Here is a 17,308-nt window from a genome sequence, read left to right on the forward strand (position 1 = left end):
AATGTTGTTTGTTACTCATAATGAGGCTGTTTCTATACAGGAAGTTGCGAAAGCCTGAAAAAACCACTAAACAGTGGTTACCGCACATCATAGCTGTTCCTATTACTGCTTAATGTGACTTCAGGCTGAATAGCTTGGAGGCTATTGATTGTTTTGTTTCTTTTGGACAAACTGTGAAATTATTTAATGACGTCACCACTTGCTCTGTTACATTTTCATCAGATAATTAAAATTACCGTTAGTCACAGCCCAGTTTAACTGCATCTGAGCTGTTTTTCTTCCTATTCACAGATTGGCTGTACTCACCTCTCAGCTCAATGAGCGCCGCGCTCCTCTCTTCAGACCAAACTCTGGTCAGCCTGCAGGCCCTCGCCAAGGTAAGCAGGCACATCTCACCCTCTATTTTATTTCCATCAGCTCAGCTGTCATCCTGAAGAACCACTGAAGATGATACTGTTTTCTGTTTGGTGGGGGACTCCAGTTTTGCCTCCAGTTTTGCCTCATATGTGTTGTGATTGTGTATTTGTCCTGTTCATGTGCTTGATTTTTCTTGCAGGACCTCTTTATTGCATGACTTGTTGTTTTGTCAGCTGCAGTTCTTTTGTTTTGGTAAATTGACGGTTCAATTGTAACAGGTGACTCATACGGACCCTCTCCCGTGAGTGGGGGTGCACCATCCCCACCTATAATGATTGAGGGTCCCAGGCGTCCTCCTTCTGCCCCAGTTGCTCGGAGAATTGACCCGTTTGGTGAGTCCAAGTGGATTGCTTCCCCCACTTCCTTTTTACCCAAGTGGAACATCACTCTTCGTTACAACCTCATCTCTCTCCTCTTTCCCTCCTGACTTTATTTTCTTTTCAGCTCTCTCACCTCAAGTTTTCCTTTTATATTTTTTCCTAGTGTGTATTGCATCCTGATTCCTTCTGGTACCAGCTCTTATTTTCCCCCTCCCTCCCCTTTCAGTTGGATCATTTGCTTGTTTCTGTTGAAATGTGCTTTTGCTTTTGTTTCATTAAGAACAAGAAGATGAGATTGTGGAAGAAGATTTGCTGAATTTGTATGTGTATGTGTGAATAAGTTATTATTAGACATCAAAGATGATTTGATTTAAATGCAAGCGTTTTTTTTTTTTCTTTTTTTGTACCTCTGATTTATTTATTTTTTCCCTAGGGTGTACAGTCTCTTTGTTTCCTCTTTCTGTGTGTGTTACAGCTGTGTTTTCCCTGCAAAGGTGCTCCATGGAGTTTTGGTTATTCATAGTTTTGTCTTTTTCTACCCTCAGGTCCTCGACCTCCATCAGATCCCCATGGTCGTTACCCTGAAAAACACATCTCTGGGATGGGTATGTCCTCTGTAGTTTGTGTGTTTCAAAGGGTTTGCGTTTATTTTGAACCTGTTATTAATGCAGTGCTGTTTCCCCTCTTTCAGACATGATGGGCCCACGTAGCTCATCTCCAGCAAACCTGGATGCATCTGTAAGTTTCTGTTTAATCATATCAAACCCATTTTTATGTGATCCCATCTCTCCTTTCATGTGTGGACTTAGAGCTCCTGCTGCATTTCCACTGTGTTTGTCCTACTCTGAAACAGACACAAGCAGTAGATCCACAGATAAAAACAGAGACTAAGGCTGAGGTCTCCACAGAGAATCCAGAGGCAGTGAGTACAGATGCTGTCAGTCCAGGTGTTGGTGTGAAGGTGTATTGAAGCACTCCACATCCTCTTCCCTAAAGCTGGATTTGGATTTGGAAGGGGATCAAAGGCTTTTTTTCTTCTTCTTCTTCTTCTCTGGGGCTGACTAAACATTTTTTATTTTTTTTTTAGGCTTAGTGTGTTTTTCATCTCACTGCACTGAAAGAAACAGCAACTCAAAAATGTGTCTTGGAAATACTGGGGTTATGAAAAATTGCAGAGTATGTGTGTCATATACCAAGATGCTATGAAAGTGGCTTGTTTTTAATCCAAATAACCATGGTGTGTGGTTAGTGGTCATGTGATTAAACCCTGGCTAAATGCACTGTGTGGTTTCTGGATCATTTCACTGCATGACAAAGTGTTAGCCCATCTGTACTCTCATGAAAGTTGTCACTTCAAATTTTCATGTTTGTTTGTTTTGTTTGTTTTCTAGGGTCCAGGATCCTTCATAGCATCACCAATCAGGGACTCACCTGGACCCATGGTCCACGGACCTCCACCTGGTCCTGCACCCTACGACCCAATGCTCCCTCCTGGCCGTCTGCCACCACCCATGGCTTACAGACCACCGCGACCTGGCCCATATCACCTCCCACCTGGCCCTCCTCCTCTTCAAGGTCCTCCCCTACCAGCTAATGGACACCCAGGTATGCCCCTGCCTGGACCAATGGGAGGAGAGTTTGGACCCCCCAATGGACTTGCAATTCCCCCCAGGCAAGGCCCTGGCCCAGGCATTGATCCCCGGGGTCCACTCCCACCGCAATTCCGTCCCCCTCCACCTCATCACTTTGGACCGATGCTTCCTCCACAGGGTACGTTCAACTTTTTGTTTTATTTATAACACTATATTTTTAGGTCCATATAAACCTGATGTGGACCTCTTTGTATGCCAGACTTTCTCATTTTAGTTTTAGCCAAAATGGGAAAAGTTCATTCAAATGTTATGGTTGTACTGAGTAGGGCTGTAACTAACGTTTATTTATGTAGTTGACTAAGCTGCCAATTTTTCTTTGATTAGTCAACAATTATTTCCATAACTCTTATCTCCACTTCCTGTGTTCAAACCTCAGGCTCTAGGCTCACCATGTTGTCTTGTCCCTCAACAAATTAAAATGACCCAGGAAACATGAATTTGAAAATAATCAAATATATTTTCAACATTACTCAACAGGAGCATCAGAATAAAAATGAAATAAATAAAAACATCAAGTAATACAAATTAAATTGCTAGTAGTATTTAAACCAAAAATAACATGCAAATAGGAAACTAAAAATGGCTTTTGTCCATAAGGTCAAATAAAGATTAAATCAAAAAGATTTATTTTCTAGTCCAAAATAGCACATTTCAGGATGTTTCAGTTCATGAATTCATGATTGCAGTGGACATATCTTTGAGATGATGTCCCCAGCTGTTGAAAACCACCCTAAAGATGCTCTCTGTCATGACTTCAGCCATTTGAGAGGTGGATGAGTCTCTTTACAGGACAAACTCCTCTATACGACTTTGCTTAATACTAGTAAAACAGAGTTGGAAAAGACTATTACTATCATTTATAGTAAAACACAAACTCTGGGACATACTTAGATCAGTTGAACTGCCAACAGACAGTCTGTCGTCATCATCTTCAGTATCCTTCGGATTCAGATTCCAATTCAGCATGCAGAAGAAGAGCAGCAAGCTATTAGATATGATTCACAGTGGAGTTGAGTGAGGCCAGATAGCTTGAAGTAGAGACAGTGTTATGGTAAAGCCCGGAAATAGACTCCATTTGTAGCCACTTGCAATGCTTAAAATTTGATGAAGAGCAGGTATTCATAAACAAAGAGGATAATAGCGTGATGGTAAATGAGCAGAAAGTAGTGCAGTGTACCACATGATGAACCGAGTTACGAGATTAAAAAAAATATTATTATTTTTTTAAATATTTATACATGACGTTTGCTGACATTAGCCACCATAAGTTTCTAATCACACCAAGCCAATCTTACTTGGACTTAAAAAATATGTAATAAACTGATCAGGGAAGCCATTCATATAGTTCGCCTTATCAACTCTTCGGTTTTAACTAGTTTAAGGTGGCATTCTGGCTTTCTAATAGCTCAGCTGTTGGCAGATTTAGATTCTGTTTGTAGCAGCTGAGGGGTTCCTTGGACTTATGAGATGAACATATACAATGCTTATCTCTTATTAAATAATGCCAACTTTATGCTTCTCTTCTAAAAATGGCAAATAACATAATCTGCTGCAGTAGTTTTCATCCTTGCTGACTAACATGAAACAGGAAGGGCCAGGGCGAGCTGGTCAGCAGTAGCTGAACTTTCAGAATAGGAGGGAGGGGATTGTCCACAAGTAAATGAAATGCAGATGCTAATGTGGTGCTGATTTAAAAATGAAAAGAAAAAAAATGAGTTGCAGAATATATTCTGGTCCCTGTTCATCTACTTGGGGCTACTAAAGTCTATGCGTAGGAAGACCCTGAGGCAGAAGAAGGCAAAGGCTTCCTTATTTCCTGAAAGAAGTACAGATCTGGTCTTTGGTCTTTTTGTCTCTGTGACCATCATTTCCCTGCGATTTTCCTGTTTAGGTGTCCGTGGGCCCATGGGACCTCGTCCACCCTTCCCTCCTGACATGCGCTTCCCATCACCACGTGACCACCCTGGCCAACCTGTGGACCTGCCTCTAGGTGCCCCGCCTCATCCAGCACATCCTGGTGATGCTTATGGCCAGCCTGCACCCGATGCCCTCCAGAACTCTGTAGGCGCTCACAGCGTCCCCAGACAAGACCTGCACATGAAGCAGGAGGCCCCTCAGGACTCAGCCAGGCCAGAAATGGTCAAGCCTTAAATATGCCACCAGCTATGGCAGAGGACTCAAACACCCCCATTAACTAAACCCGTCACAATAACAACCCAGATCCAGTACAAACAAAGATCATGATTATTTTCATAGTCCAGATGCAAATGTTCTTACAGCGAGGCCCGCAGATTAAAGAATGATCAGTTATGTCTGAAATGTGAGCTGAAAGGGTTGCCACTTTTCTAAACAGCCTGTGCAATAACACTTCATTTTATGCCAGATTTTCATTTGTGTTGATCTTTAAGAAAATTATATAGCTATGATTTTTAAAGGGGCAGATTTTTTTTAATGTCATTTCCTGTGGAAATTGTTTTTTAAAATGGAGAAACAGGAGGGAGGTTTAGCTTCTAGCATTTCAGGAATACCATGATTTTTCCCAAAGCTTTTGCTTTACGTACGAACTTCAAAGCAAATGTGTAATTTGACGGCCAGATGTATAACTTATTTTACTATGTTGGTAGAACTTTTATTAATAAAGAATATAAAAGCTGTGTGTGGTATGTTAATACTGAGGATGTTTTTGTAGGGTGTGTGATGAAGAATATATGTGAAGAAATAAGGCGTACATCTGTGCTGTTATACAAACACGTTGGTCCGAAAGCTGCTGTTTACTGTCTACTGCTCAGTGATTGTGCTGTTGGTGGGACAAGGACAGAAAAGCTGCTCAGGTAATCTGATTTGCTGAGCTGGGAAGTCGTTCCACCAACATGTTCATGTGCTTTTAAGTCAGAATGTGAAAACGTACAGAGACAATGTGTTTGCATTTTTTATTGCTCAGAGTGATGATGACAGTTTCTGTTATTTACCTGGGTTTTCTTTTTCTGGTTTACAACTAAAATGTAACTTTTGTAACTAATCCAGGTCTCTATGTGGAGGGAAAGTGTTACAACAGAATGCCATATTTCAAATTAAATATGAGGGGAAAAAAATTATTTGAAATACGTGAATTTGCTCCATTAATCAAAAACGGCTCTTAGTTAACCAAATATTTACTTTGACCTGCCGTGTGTCTGAGTATGACGTCAATAAGTTGGCCACCTGTGCAACAAAAGTTTCTCAGACTTTCCAAGACATTTTTTATGCTTGAGTGGGAGTTCATGTGAATTTTCAGTCGTTTCCCGCTTACTCCACTACCAAAAGAATGTGTAAGGAGTAAATATACACACTGCTTCTCACTGTCCAGAAGACACTCTCATTCATGCTTCATCTCTGATTCAGCGCTGGCTTTGGGCCCCTTCTGCCTTTGTGCTCTGAGGATTGTATGCTATGTGATAGAAACTAGGTTGTCTTGTGGGCTGGATCTGGCAATCGGTGGTAGATTTCTCCAAGTAGCCCCTCCTAAAGCCATTGATGTCAGTGGTAGTAACATTGTGGTGTTGGCTTTTTGGTGGAAATTCTTGGATATGGTGTTACTGACCACCTCCTTACAAACCACATTTACAGAATATTCAGGAAGCTGGAATACCCAGAGGTAACCTGCACAGAAAGGACCCTGGCCAAAGCAGGGGATTTGAACCAGGAACCTTCCTGTTTCCTTTTTTTTTTTGGTTTGTAAATCTGACAAAATGTTAAAGAAGCAAAACATGATGCCTCAGCTACAGCGAAGTAGTCATACATCCGTGCTGATCTGTGCTAATTATAACTCAATTTTCTGTCTTTACATCATCTTCAAAATAAACAGTTTTATTTGAACACTTTGAAATGTTTAATAGCATATTAATATTTCAGCATATTAATGTATAAACTTTTGCTTACCAACTAAAGCTGACAAAGAAAAGCCACAGATTAAAACCATGAAAACTGTGTCCCTAATATTCAAAACAAGATAAGAACTCTGTTCGTTTGAATCTATGTTAGTGCAGTGAGCCTTGGTCAGGATAGTTTTATAGCCAAAAAAAGAAAGCACTTGTAGGTCAGTGAACTGGCAAAAATACAGGACACAAAACTATGTTTCTCATAAATTTTGTGTTTTAAGGGTAAAAAGCCTACCTGCTAATGGAAAGTAGTTTTGAGAAAGCAGTGTATTAAAGGTTAGCAATGGGGTCTGGTTTGGGATCTCGAGCAAAGATCTAGGGATGCTCCAGTATGTCCAGAACTCAGCTGTCAGCCTTCTAACGCGCACCAAGTTCTAGCAACATAACACCTCATAAATCTCCACTTGCTCCCAGTCAAGTCATGGATCACCTACAAGATCTGCCTTCTGACTTGTAAATCCTGCAACGCCCTGGCCTCTCAGTACCTCTCTGACACACCCACACACAGTCTCCGATGCTGCGCTTCTCAGCTATGGGTTTGCTTTCTGCACCAACCGACCTATCATTTCACACCTCTGGGGACAGAACTTGCACTGTCGCAGCCTCCACCCTCTGGAGCTTTCTTCCATCTGAGCTCAGCAATGCTCTCGATTTTTGGTAAAGCACCCTTTCATTTCTTGAAAGTTGTAAAACTTGATAAACTAAGCTTGCTTTATCCGTTCCAAAACCAGTTTTGATTTGTTTGGGATCCTTATCCTTTTAAAAAACCCCAGTTGTGTCCAAGTTTAAACCGTGTAGCTGTTGATTTGAGGTGAAGTTGAAGAATTTGGAGGCAGTCGTTCATTGTTCCATCCACTGTACCAATACCACTGACAGCAAAACAGCCCCGGAGCATGATGCTACCACCACCATGCTTGGCTGCTGGTACAGTGTTCTTAGGTTTCAAAGCCTCACCTTTACTCCCCCAAACATACCTCTTGTCATCGTAGCTCAAAGAAATTGCTAAGAGAAAAATAAATTCAAACTTGTGCACCCAAGTTGCATGCTGTAAAACCTTTTCCTCACTTGAAAAATATCAGTTCAAATAAATCAACACACTGCCTCATTTGTAGTTTATTAGAAATTAAACACGCCGTAAATGTTTGATACAATTTCCTTCATTCTGTCAAAACGAAAACACTCCACAGTTCTCAGTCCTGCCACATCAGAGCACTTCATACATACACACAGTTACTGTATATTCATCAGTTAGTGTATCTTACAGTTAATTTACAGTCCAGATTTTTTTTTGTGACATTACAAAAATAAAATCTAAAAATCAAAAATTACAAGACGTTTTAGTGAAGAACATCTATAGAGTCAAAATGGAAAGAAAGATGTGAAAAGCTAGAGAAAAGAAAGAGCTCTCTTTAGAATAAAAAGAAGAGCGCACGCGCATGAGAACAGTTCTGAACGTAATCCCATTCACACAGAGCCAACACGAAATCTGCAACGTAACAGTGGATTAAAACCCTCTGTGTGGTTACGACAGCATGTGATCCAACACTGCATATCTGCTCAATAAAACAAAAACCGGTGCTAAATATCCGCTTCATGGCGAGACACTTCCACAGTATGCAGACCGTGCTGCATCCCCCTCTACATTTCTAAATCCACACTGACACGTGGCCACTGTCTGATTTATAGGGACATTAAATGTCTCCCTTTGTGAATTTTTCAGACAAACTCAACCATTTTTTAAAACCAGTATCACTTTACATGTGCTACAAGTTTAAAAAGAGAAAACATTGATTAAATTGTAGATGTTACCTATGATGGCCCCACTGGAATCATTATAAACTTGAATGTGACTGCTCACTAAACCAGTATGAAGTGCAGACTGAGTTTGCTTAGTGTTTAATTACAAATGAAAATTAAAAATGTACTTTTCAAATGATATGCACGTTTACTTCCGATGGCACAATTCTTGCATGACTTGCACTTCGTTAGGTACACTGGTTCAAATGCTGGTGAATGGAATGGCATGCTTTGGGCCCCTTGGTACCAACTGAGCATTGTTTAAACACCACAGCCTACCTGAGTATTGTTGCTGACCACGTCTATCCCTTTATGACCAGTGTTCCCATCTACTAATGGCTGCTTCCAGCAGGATACCACACCAGATCACAAAACTTAAACCATCTCAAACTGCTTTGTCGAACATGACAACAGGTTTACTGCTCTCAAATGGCCTCTGCAGTCCTTAGACCTCAATCCAGCAGAGCACCTTTAGGATGTGGTGGAACAACTCACAGGCATTTGCATCATGGATGTGCAGTTGAAAAAAAAAAAGAAAACGATATAGCCTAATAAAGTGTCCAGTGAGTGTACGTTTAAACAGATACAGTTTGACATTTTGAGCGGGGAAACTTACAACATGTTACTTAGTGAGCTGGCGGCAGCTGAATCTGTGCAAAATAAGCCACCTTTAATTCAAAGCTGCTAAATGTCACAAACTGTAAATGCTAAAGCAGGAAACAAAACTGTGAGACAGAGTCTGCGACAGGCAGTAAACAGATTCTTTGTCAGGTTAGTGCCCCTTTAAATTTCTGTTAATTTCACTAGTTTTAAGACAAAATGAGGAAACGTCAGGACTCGTCGCTGTTGTGTCTGTTATACCTGTTTTAGATGTGTGATTATGAACCGTTCATAACTAAAAATGATAAAAGTTTATTATTGTAGTGCACTCCGGACTTCATAAATACACCCGGATTACAAAAAGCACTTCTTTTGTGGCTCAATGGAACAAGCTGTCGCTGTTTTGTCTTTAATTTATTTCATGTCTTCCTTGGTTTGCTGAACTTAAAAGTCTAAACTGAACATTGAAGGCTTCAGATTGAGTTAGGCACCTGCAGACGCTCATGGCCTCTTCCTGACCCCCCGAAAAAAGAAAAAAGAAAAAAAATCAATGAGCTACGGAAGACTGAAATGAGGTTGTTTGAACACGCTACTTCTGGATTCTGGAAAACTTGGTATTTCCTGCACTTCACAACAAAATCAAAGACTTTAAAATCTGAGTGTGAGCTGATGCGACAGGAATCCAGCTCCGTTCACTTTACTTTCTTCAAATACTCATGGGAAAAATAGAAAAAAAAATACCACAGGTTTTTTTTTGTTGTTGTTTTTTTAGTATTGCTAGATGCGATGAGGGGGAACACCACATTTTGCTGGATGTGGATGTGAGAGAGGCTTTCGAAGGTTCGAAGCGTGGTCCGACTTAGCTGTCCTTGTGTAACGTCTGATCAAGATGAAGATAAAGTGGTTTCTTTGTGAGAAGCTGCAGTTTCTTCCTCTTAAAGTCCGTGGGCTTCTTGTACCTGAAATTAAACACAGGAGCAGTTTTCACTCCACAATCGAGAGAAGATTTTTCTCCAGTTAACGCTGGAAAACACTCATTGGACGGTGAGACTCACAGCTCAATTACAATGGGCCCGGGTTTGATCTCGTCCATTTCCATAAAGGCAAAACACTTTGTGCTGGTGAACCTCTTTTTGGGTTTGTAGTGCTTGAATTCAAAGAAGATAGCTGCTCCTGGAAAAACATGTAAACGGACCTCAAATGTTAAAGGAGGATATGAGAGAATATGTTTAGACAGACAATTCCAGTCACATTAAATCAAGAAAAATACTGGTGCTGGCCAGAGGGACTCCTCAGCCTCCTGAGAGATACACCTATTGTATCAATTTCAAATTCCCCTTGTTCACAATTTATCGCATTCACAAGATTCTCAGAAAACATAACCTCTAACCTTGAGATCGAGTTAACTGAGATAAGAACTTGCATGAGATTTTTGAAGCGATACACCCATGGTATCAATTTCAAAATCCTAGGTGATTTCCTTCTTGAGTTATTGCATTGCAAACTGGGGCGTCCATGTGACTCGTCTCTGGACAGTTTGCAGTAATTTCATTAGACAATAACATTTAGGAATATGCATCAGATAAGACGAACCTATATTACCCTAATCTGCAAGCTTAAACACCCCATCCTGGAAACCCATCGTTTCCAGGATGGGTTTGCTTGTTTGAATTTAGAAAGTTTGTTTAAAAATATTTAAACAACATTTCTAAATTTGCAGTTTAGATTTGCTGTCTGTTTCTTCCTGTTAAAAGTGATTTTTTTCTTCCCACTGTCGCCAAGTGCTTGTTCAAAGGGGGGCGTTTGATTGTAGGGATTTACTCTGTTTACAATATAAAGCGCTCTTAGGCGCCGTTGTGATTTGGCGTTATATAAATAGAACTGAAATTAATTGAACTGAATTAACTTAGGTGCCACATAGGTGGCACCTATGTGACCTATGCAGTAATAATTAACCATTAACTAATAGTAAAGTGTGGAGAATTCAAAGCCAGCAAGCGGTCTTCTTTCCTGGTTCCTGCACAAACTACACAGTCAGCTATTCATTCTGGGGTCAACATGACTGACAGAGACATCTCTTTATATCTGCTACATGTGAGAAGGACTGCCTGGAGTTTGTGTTTATGTGTAAAAACAGCTTTATTTTCACTGCAGGTTTATTTTTCTAGTCGTCTGCTCCTCCCTGCAGGAGCTCTGTTGCCTCTACTCGGAGAACGCTGAGCAAAAAAAAAAAAAATCACACAAATTGCTTGGCATGCTGTGAACCCAGTGTGTGTCGGGGACTACCTTTTGGTAATTTCTCCACATGCCTCTGGATCTCCACGTCCACACTGAAGTGAATGTACGTGTCTTCCTTTCTGGTGGCCACGGGGGTATCCTGCACCGGGTTCAGATCGACACCGTTTGCATCTGCAGCCACAGGAAAAGGCGGAGAGGTTTTCATGTACAGGGGACAGAGAGCGTGGGAGTACAGCTGAAAAGAGGGTGTGTCCAATCTGAAAGCAGCAGCTGTGAAGGTTATAAAAGCATCTCCAGGCCAGCCTGCTGAAGGCGTGCACTGTGGGATCTGTACCTTTGACACTGATGGTCATGTAAGGATCAATGCACTGTCCGGCGTCCTTTAACCCAATTTTTTCAATCCTTATTGTAAGTAGCGTCATCCCAGGCTCTGAGGGTAACCGTGGCAACAAGGTACCTGTAAAAGGACAGAGGTCAGACGATATTAGCAGTTAGAACTGGTTTTAAAAACTGGTTTCAAGTTGGGCATTTTGGCAAACCAGTTTTACACATTTTGATCAATCCACTGTTTAATCCATTCTCCTTTGAGCTGTGTTTTTAGTCCCTATCACTTCCGGATGAATATCTGTCTTTGGGGCTTCATCTACAGGCAGTTTGCCAGTGAGAAGTTTACAGAGGTTTAAATCTCTTTAGCTAAATAAAGATTGAACTACAGCAGGAAACAAAGCTGGCGAGAGGAAATAAAGTGAACCAAAAAAATATCAAAGCTGTAGCTGTGAACCAAAAACCATCAGCTGAAAGAAGATAAAGACACATTAAAACAGAAGGGACTACAACACAGCCAACGAGCCAATCAACAGTGGAAATAGGAAACACATGACCGTATTATGTTGTCGTTTTAAACCTAATTTGGGGGCAAAGTTTCCCACCGTACACTGTGGAGTTTAATGGATCTGACTGGCAGTCCTGCACATGTGTTTTAAGCCCTTGTGACTACTTAAATCAAAGTTGAGGCTCATTTAAAATTGGGGCTACAAGTAATTGCTGGGATTTGAGCCAAGAAGTCTGCTGCTCCTTTTACATTACTCACATTTATATATAGTTTGAGCTATTGTAAGCACAAAAATATGGGTTCCTCCATTCGCCCCCACCCTGAGAAATCCCACGTACTTGGAATCGGCATACGCTTTTACAAGTTTGGTTTTGGTTTCATTATGATTAAACTGGACACAGAATTTATTGGGCTTCTTTTCTGTTGGATCAGATTTCGCAGCATTCTACATGAACACTTTTAGAAAAGGTCATCAGTGACTCTGACTTCTTATAAAGGTTGTCGTCAGATGTTTACACACACTCATCACTGTACCAACTGTCAAGCATCATGCTCTAGGGCCTCCAAATTCTTCCACCTAACCTCAAATCAGCAGCTAGACGGTTGAAACTTTGTCACAGTTGGGTGTTCCAACAGGACAATGTTCCCAAATGGAAATCAAAACTGGGAAAATGGGAAGCAGGCTAACATTATGCCCTTAAAATAAACTTCCCAAAGCCCCGACCTACTTTTGGACGACGTTTAAAACCCAGCTCTCCTCCAGGAAATCAACCAATTTAAATAAACTCTACTAATTCTGCTGAGAAGAGTGTTCAAATATCCAATTAGAATTATGCCAAAAGCTTCTTGGTGGTACCAAAAGCGTCTGCTTGAGGTGCAACTTGCTAAGGGACAATTAACAAAATGTCATTGTAGGTGCATGTATACTTCGGACCCTGTGTGGATTCGACAAAATACCAAATAAATAAAAATTTGTGCAAGCAATTCTTGCTTTTTTAAAGTCACTAAAGCTGTATGCTGTACAATCCATCCACCCTGGAAAAATAACAGTTCAAAGAAATTATTAAAAGCCCAAAATTACCATGACATTCATGCCATGATGACTATGTATAAACTTCTGACCACAACTGTATATTTTGAGTTTTCAAAACCTCACTTTGGAATGATGATGGAACAAGGAGATGTTAGGTTGGGTATAACACATCCTCTGAGGACAGAAATTATTTCAGAGCCAAATCATCACATTTACCATAAAGTACTTTACTCTAATAAAGGAAATATTTCTGATTTTAATAAATGAGCTCTGGAAAAAACTGTTTGGCCAAAGCTGATGGAATCAGGCTACCTTGATCAGTGGAAAAGCTTTCTGTTGGTGAAAGAGTAAATCATTAACTTCACCTTCCAGTCACATACACGCATCTAGTTCTAAAATTAACTCTGAATAAGGCAGGATTATTCACAGACATGCAATAGAGGACAGATTCAGACACTTTTCATTCATAAGCTGTACCTTGCAAAGCTGCTAATGAAGCAGGCAGGAATGAGCGGTGAAGCCATGCACGGTACCAACAGAAAGGACAAAAAACACACACGGTCAAGCGATCCTCCAAAACATGGCAACATGTAACAATGACATGTGAACTCAAGCAGGCGATAAACAGGTGTAACACACCAGGAGCTCGTGGTGGAAAAGCTTCTGTTGAACCTGCTCCTGCTGTGGCATCCTCCTCCTCTTCCAGCTCGAGGTTCTCCTCTTCACCTGGAGCAAAGATTTTCCTGATGGCAAGGAACACAAAAAAAAAAACCCCCAAAACACCTGTTTACATATCCCTGTAAGGAAAATATTTAAAGCTTGTGTCCCCTACACAGACACGCACTTTTTTTTAGAGACGTGAAGATAAAATTATCAACGCTTGTGTGTGATCACATGACTCATGTTGATCTATTAGTTATTCTTTTATTGTATTAATTCATAAAAATCTGTAAATCCAGTAATGTTGAGACACAATGACACAGGAAGCATGAGCCCAAAGCAGTAATAACACCAGTGATGGATTTTTACCTTAACGGCACCGGCTGAACATCGAATGGAAACTCTTTGTTGTAGGTGAGTACATTTTTAATTACTGTTGAAGAAAAAGGAGTAGAGTTGATTATATCACTATTCAAACATGTCAGAATATCCAGTAAATTGTTCATCAGTGTTTTTCCTTCACAGAGAAATTTTTTCCACAGGCCAGAGCAAAAGGAAAAAAAAAATAAATCGCCAGATCAACATTTTAAAGTCTTTCATTTACTAAAGTGTAATAAACATTTGTTTGCAAAATGCCCAGAAATGACAGGAATGCATGTAGAGTTCTGTCAAATAAGGCCACACAGTTTCAACATCTTTACTATACACACACCAATCATGTTTTTCTGCAGTCGCCCCTTAGAGGCCCATTTCGAGCCAGGAAAAACCCCAGTCATACACTTACTGGTTTCCAGTTTCTTCAGGTCTTCTAACTTGAACTCTTCCTTTGACTGAGTGCACTGAAGAAACCCAGACAAAGGATATGTTCAGTATTTGTTTTTCCCCAGGAAGTGAATGTATTTTTTTTATAGCACTGTGCAAAAGTCTCGAGCCATCCCTAATTTATTCATAATGGGAAAGAGAAAAATGTTTAAACATACAGCATACAAGGCAAAAACAACTCTAACGAGCTTGAAAGTCAAGATTTATGATCACTTTCTTATGGTTTCTTTAGGCAGTCTTCAGAAATAGCTCTCCAGGCTTCTTGAATGACATTTACAGCTCTTTCTTGGAAGTTGGTCGTCTTCTGTTCAATGTGAGACGATCTCACACTTATCTCACATTAATGTTGAGCTTCAGGCTCAGGGGAGGTCAATCCATGACTGACGGTGACTCTTTGTGTGTTTCTGTATTCAGGAATACTTTTCCTGCATTGGCAGTGTGTTTGGGCAGAAACATAAAGCCATTATCAAACACTTTCTGGACGGACCAGAATCTGATTGTACTTTTCTGTGTTCTTATTCCATCGATTTTAACAAGATCCCTAACACACACTGGCAGAAACGCAGCCCCAAATCATTACAAGGTTTTACAGATGGGTGTAGACACCCACCGCTACACCTCTCTCCTGACCCCTTCTATACTTACCGATGACGATTTGAACCAAAAATGTCAAACTTGGATTCATCACTCCATAAGACCTTTTGGCACTGATTTTCAGTCCAGTTCTTGTTTAAGTTGGCATCCCTTCGCCTTTTCTCCCCGTTTCCTTTCCTTAAGAACGCCTTCCTGACAGCCACCCTTCCACTGAGACCATTTCTGATGAAGCTTTGTTGAACAGTACAAGGCTCAGCTGAAGGGTCAGATGGATCTCTCAGGTCCTGTGTCAGGTTTTTGCTGGATTTTTTCCTGTTTCTTAAGGCTTTGAAGCACTGTTTTGTATTTCAGGCCTGCCACTTCTTCTTTTCTTCTATACTTGACACTTTTCCATATTTTATTTTTTAAGGACACTTTTTCAGTTAATAGCTCTTTGGGAATCAGTCCAACAAACACAATTTTATGCCTTTTAAAACTCAAAGTGTCTAAAGATAACATTTTAAATTGTTTCTTTGCTAAGTTGCCTGATATGTGTAAATACAAGACCGTTTTGTCCCTTGAATTAGGTGCCTTTTTATGCTTGAATGAGTCACAGGTTAGTGTTAAGTGACTTAACAAGGAAAAACTTCCCTTTGGAAATGGTCAGGTACAAGGACCATTGGCCAATGTCCAAAGACAAACTTTGAAAGACCTTCAGAAAGCCTGGAGAACTATTGCTCAAGACCACTTTCAAAAGCGTTATATGCATAAGTAAAACTGCTGATGCTCAAATTTTACTTTTATATAATAATGATGACCTCAGCATCTCTGAAAACCTGGACATTGCCTCCTTTCTGTAGCTACTAATCATGCAGACTCCTATACAAACCTGCAAACTGGCACTTCTCATCTCCAGACATGTTGCAATCTTTGCCAGAGTTTTCTTTAAAAGAAAAAAAAAAACACTTGTTAGTTTAAGTAAAGTGACAGACACTCCGGTGCAGAAGCTGCAGGCGGATGTAATGATTACCTTCTGCTCTTCGGTGAAGTCTGATGAATTTGTTGACTGGACTTCTTTTTGCAGTTGTCTTGCCAAACTACACGAACCCACATGAAACACAGACGCGTTAATGATTCACTGCAAGACCCTGCAAGACTCCTATAAGGTAAGGTGTGTGTCTGTGCGCCCCCCTGCGGACAGTAGAAGCTGCTGCATGGATCTGGATTTTTGTATTGTTAGTGCAGTTTTAAATAAACTATTAACTGGGAGAGAAGCTGGGCACATTTTAAGGAAATTGCAAAGACAAAGATCTGGTCTGAGAAGCAGAAACCATTCCTCACTCAGCAGATGAAACCCACCCATAACAATGAGAGGGTGTGGCTGACTGTTTCCCAACACTCTGAGGAATACTGGCCCGTTTCTGCATTGCATGACACATAATGAAACAGACTGCTCGCAGCTCCGACCGATTTTCCATGACAGGCTACATGGACGGACTCTCCCTTAAACTCCAAAGTGCTGCTGTGGACGGAGCTAGGATGCATCAGGCAACACATCTGCTCCCCACTGCAACAACTGCCACATCACGTCATGGATGGGTAGGGTTTATTTACTGCTCCGAGAGCTGACTGACAGCACACGGGCTAACTTCTTGCACCTACTGTCTCCTACATGTTTCCCTGCAGATTTTAGGGACAGGCGACCCAGAGAAAGGAAAAGAATAAAAAAAAGAAGAAGCACAGCGCCCGGACTGCGTTCGGGTTAAACCAGCGCTGTGGACACACAGGACACACATGTTGAATGCAACTTACATTTGGTACTCATCTATAGCCTCCACTAATTGTCCCCACGAGTCAAAGTCTGTGCCTTTCTTAAAACTGGCGTGCCATTTCTGAATAGTCTTGTTGACATCAGACATGTTGGCGGGGCGGATACTCGCGGCGCTCTCAGGGCAGCATAGCCGAGGAGGAGATTCATCTACGGGGCTTCAGCGGCAGCGGAGTCGTCGGCCAGGTCATCTGCTGTGCAGAGGCGCGCGGATAGACCGGTGACACCCCGACCAAGCCCTTTCTGCCTGCTCACCCTAATATCAGCGCATCCGCAGGAGAAAGGAAGTCCCGCCTGGAGCTCGGGGTGCGCGCGTTTCGGGACTCGGGGTCGCCCGAATGGACGAAGAGCACCGCGGCGCGTTAGAGGTTTGAGAGCTGCGGGGAGAAAGAAGAGCTATTTTATTTAAAGGTGCAGGGATTTTTAACAACTGTATACACCAGCAACAGTTATGAAGCAGTACTACGGTTAAAATACTGCAAAGTAACAATGTTCATGTTTGGCTGTTTGGGTTTTTGTTGTTGTTGTTGTATTCTCCACTTTTTTCTTCTTTTTTTTTTTTAGGTATAAGTATCTTTCACTACACTGCTTTTGAATGGTAAATAACAGTAAACACAAG

The 17,308-nt window shown here is 41.1% G+C and overlaps 2 protein-coding genes across 7 annotated transcripts in view; one reads left to right on the forward strand and one right to left on the reverse strand.

Moving 5' to 3' along the window:
• mia3 (MIA SH3 domain ER export factor 3) overlaps positions 1-5,611 on the forward strand; it is a 21,657-nt gene extending 16,046 nt beyond the window's left edge. For 3 of the 4 annotated variants that reach the window (XM_019345629.2, XM_019345630.2, XM_019345632.2), the window contains 7 exons: positions 292-377; positions 636-749; positions 1,283-1,342; positions 1,429-1,475; positions 1,591-1,659; positions 2,129-2,507; positions 4,281-5,611. In XM_019345629.2, the coding sequence (XP_019201174.1) occupies positions 292-377; positions 636-749; positions 1,283-1,342; positions 1,429-1,475; positions 1,591-1,659; positions 2,129-2,507; positions 4,281-4,540 (1,015 nt within the window). In that variant the 3' untranslated portion in view covers positions 4,541-5,611. The remainder of the gene's footprint in view (positions 1-291; positions 378-635; positions 750-1,282; positions 1,343-1,428; positions 1,476-1,590; positions 1,660-2,128; positions 2,508-4,280) is intronic. The other variant, XM_019345631.2, reaches the window with a different exon arrangement.
• A 1,793-nt stretch (positions 5,612-7,404) lies between these two features.
• Positions 7,405-17,134, reverse strand: aida (axin interactor, dorsalization associated). 3 transcript variants are annotated; one of them, XM_005474987.4, is made up of 11 exons: positions 16,674-17,134; positions 15,892-15,958; positions 15,751-15,804; positions 14,251-14,305; positions 13,836-13,899; positions 13,446-13,549; positions 13,284-13,295; positions 11,276-11,398; positions 10,990-11,112; positions 9,759-9,876; positions 7,405-9,662 (listed from the first exon to the last, which is right to left on the reverse strand). In XM_005474987.4, the coding sequence occupies exons 1-11, from the start codon at positions 16,778-16,780 to the stop codon at positions 9,563-9,565; spliced, it is 927 nt and encodes a 308-aa protein (XP_005475044.1). In that variant the 5' UTR covers positions 16,781-17,134; the 3' UTR covers positions 7,405-9,562. The 3 variants fall into 3 exon arrangements, with proteins under 3 accessions (XP_005475044.1, XP_005475045.1, XP_003446402.1); XM_005474988.4 differs by having other exon boundaries at positions 13,284-13,292; positions 16,674-17,133; XM_003446354.5 differs by lacking the exon at positions 13,284-13,295 and having other exon boundaries at positions 16,674-17,125.
• Between the last annotated feature and the right edge of the window lie 174 nt (positions 17,135-17,308).

The sequence above is a fragment of the Oreochromis niloticus genome, linkage group LG15, assembly GCF_001858045.2.
Source record: "Oreochromis niloticus isolate F11D_XX linkage group LG15, O_niloticus_UMD_NMBU, whole genome shotgun sequence".
NCBI lineage: Eukaryota > Metazoa > Chordata > Actinopteri > Cichliformes > Cichlidae > Oreochromis > Oreochromis niloticus.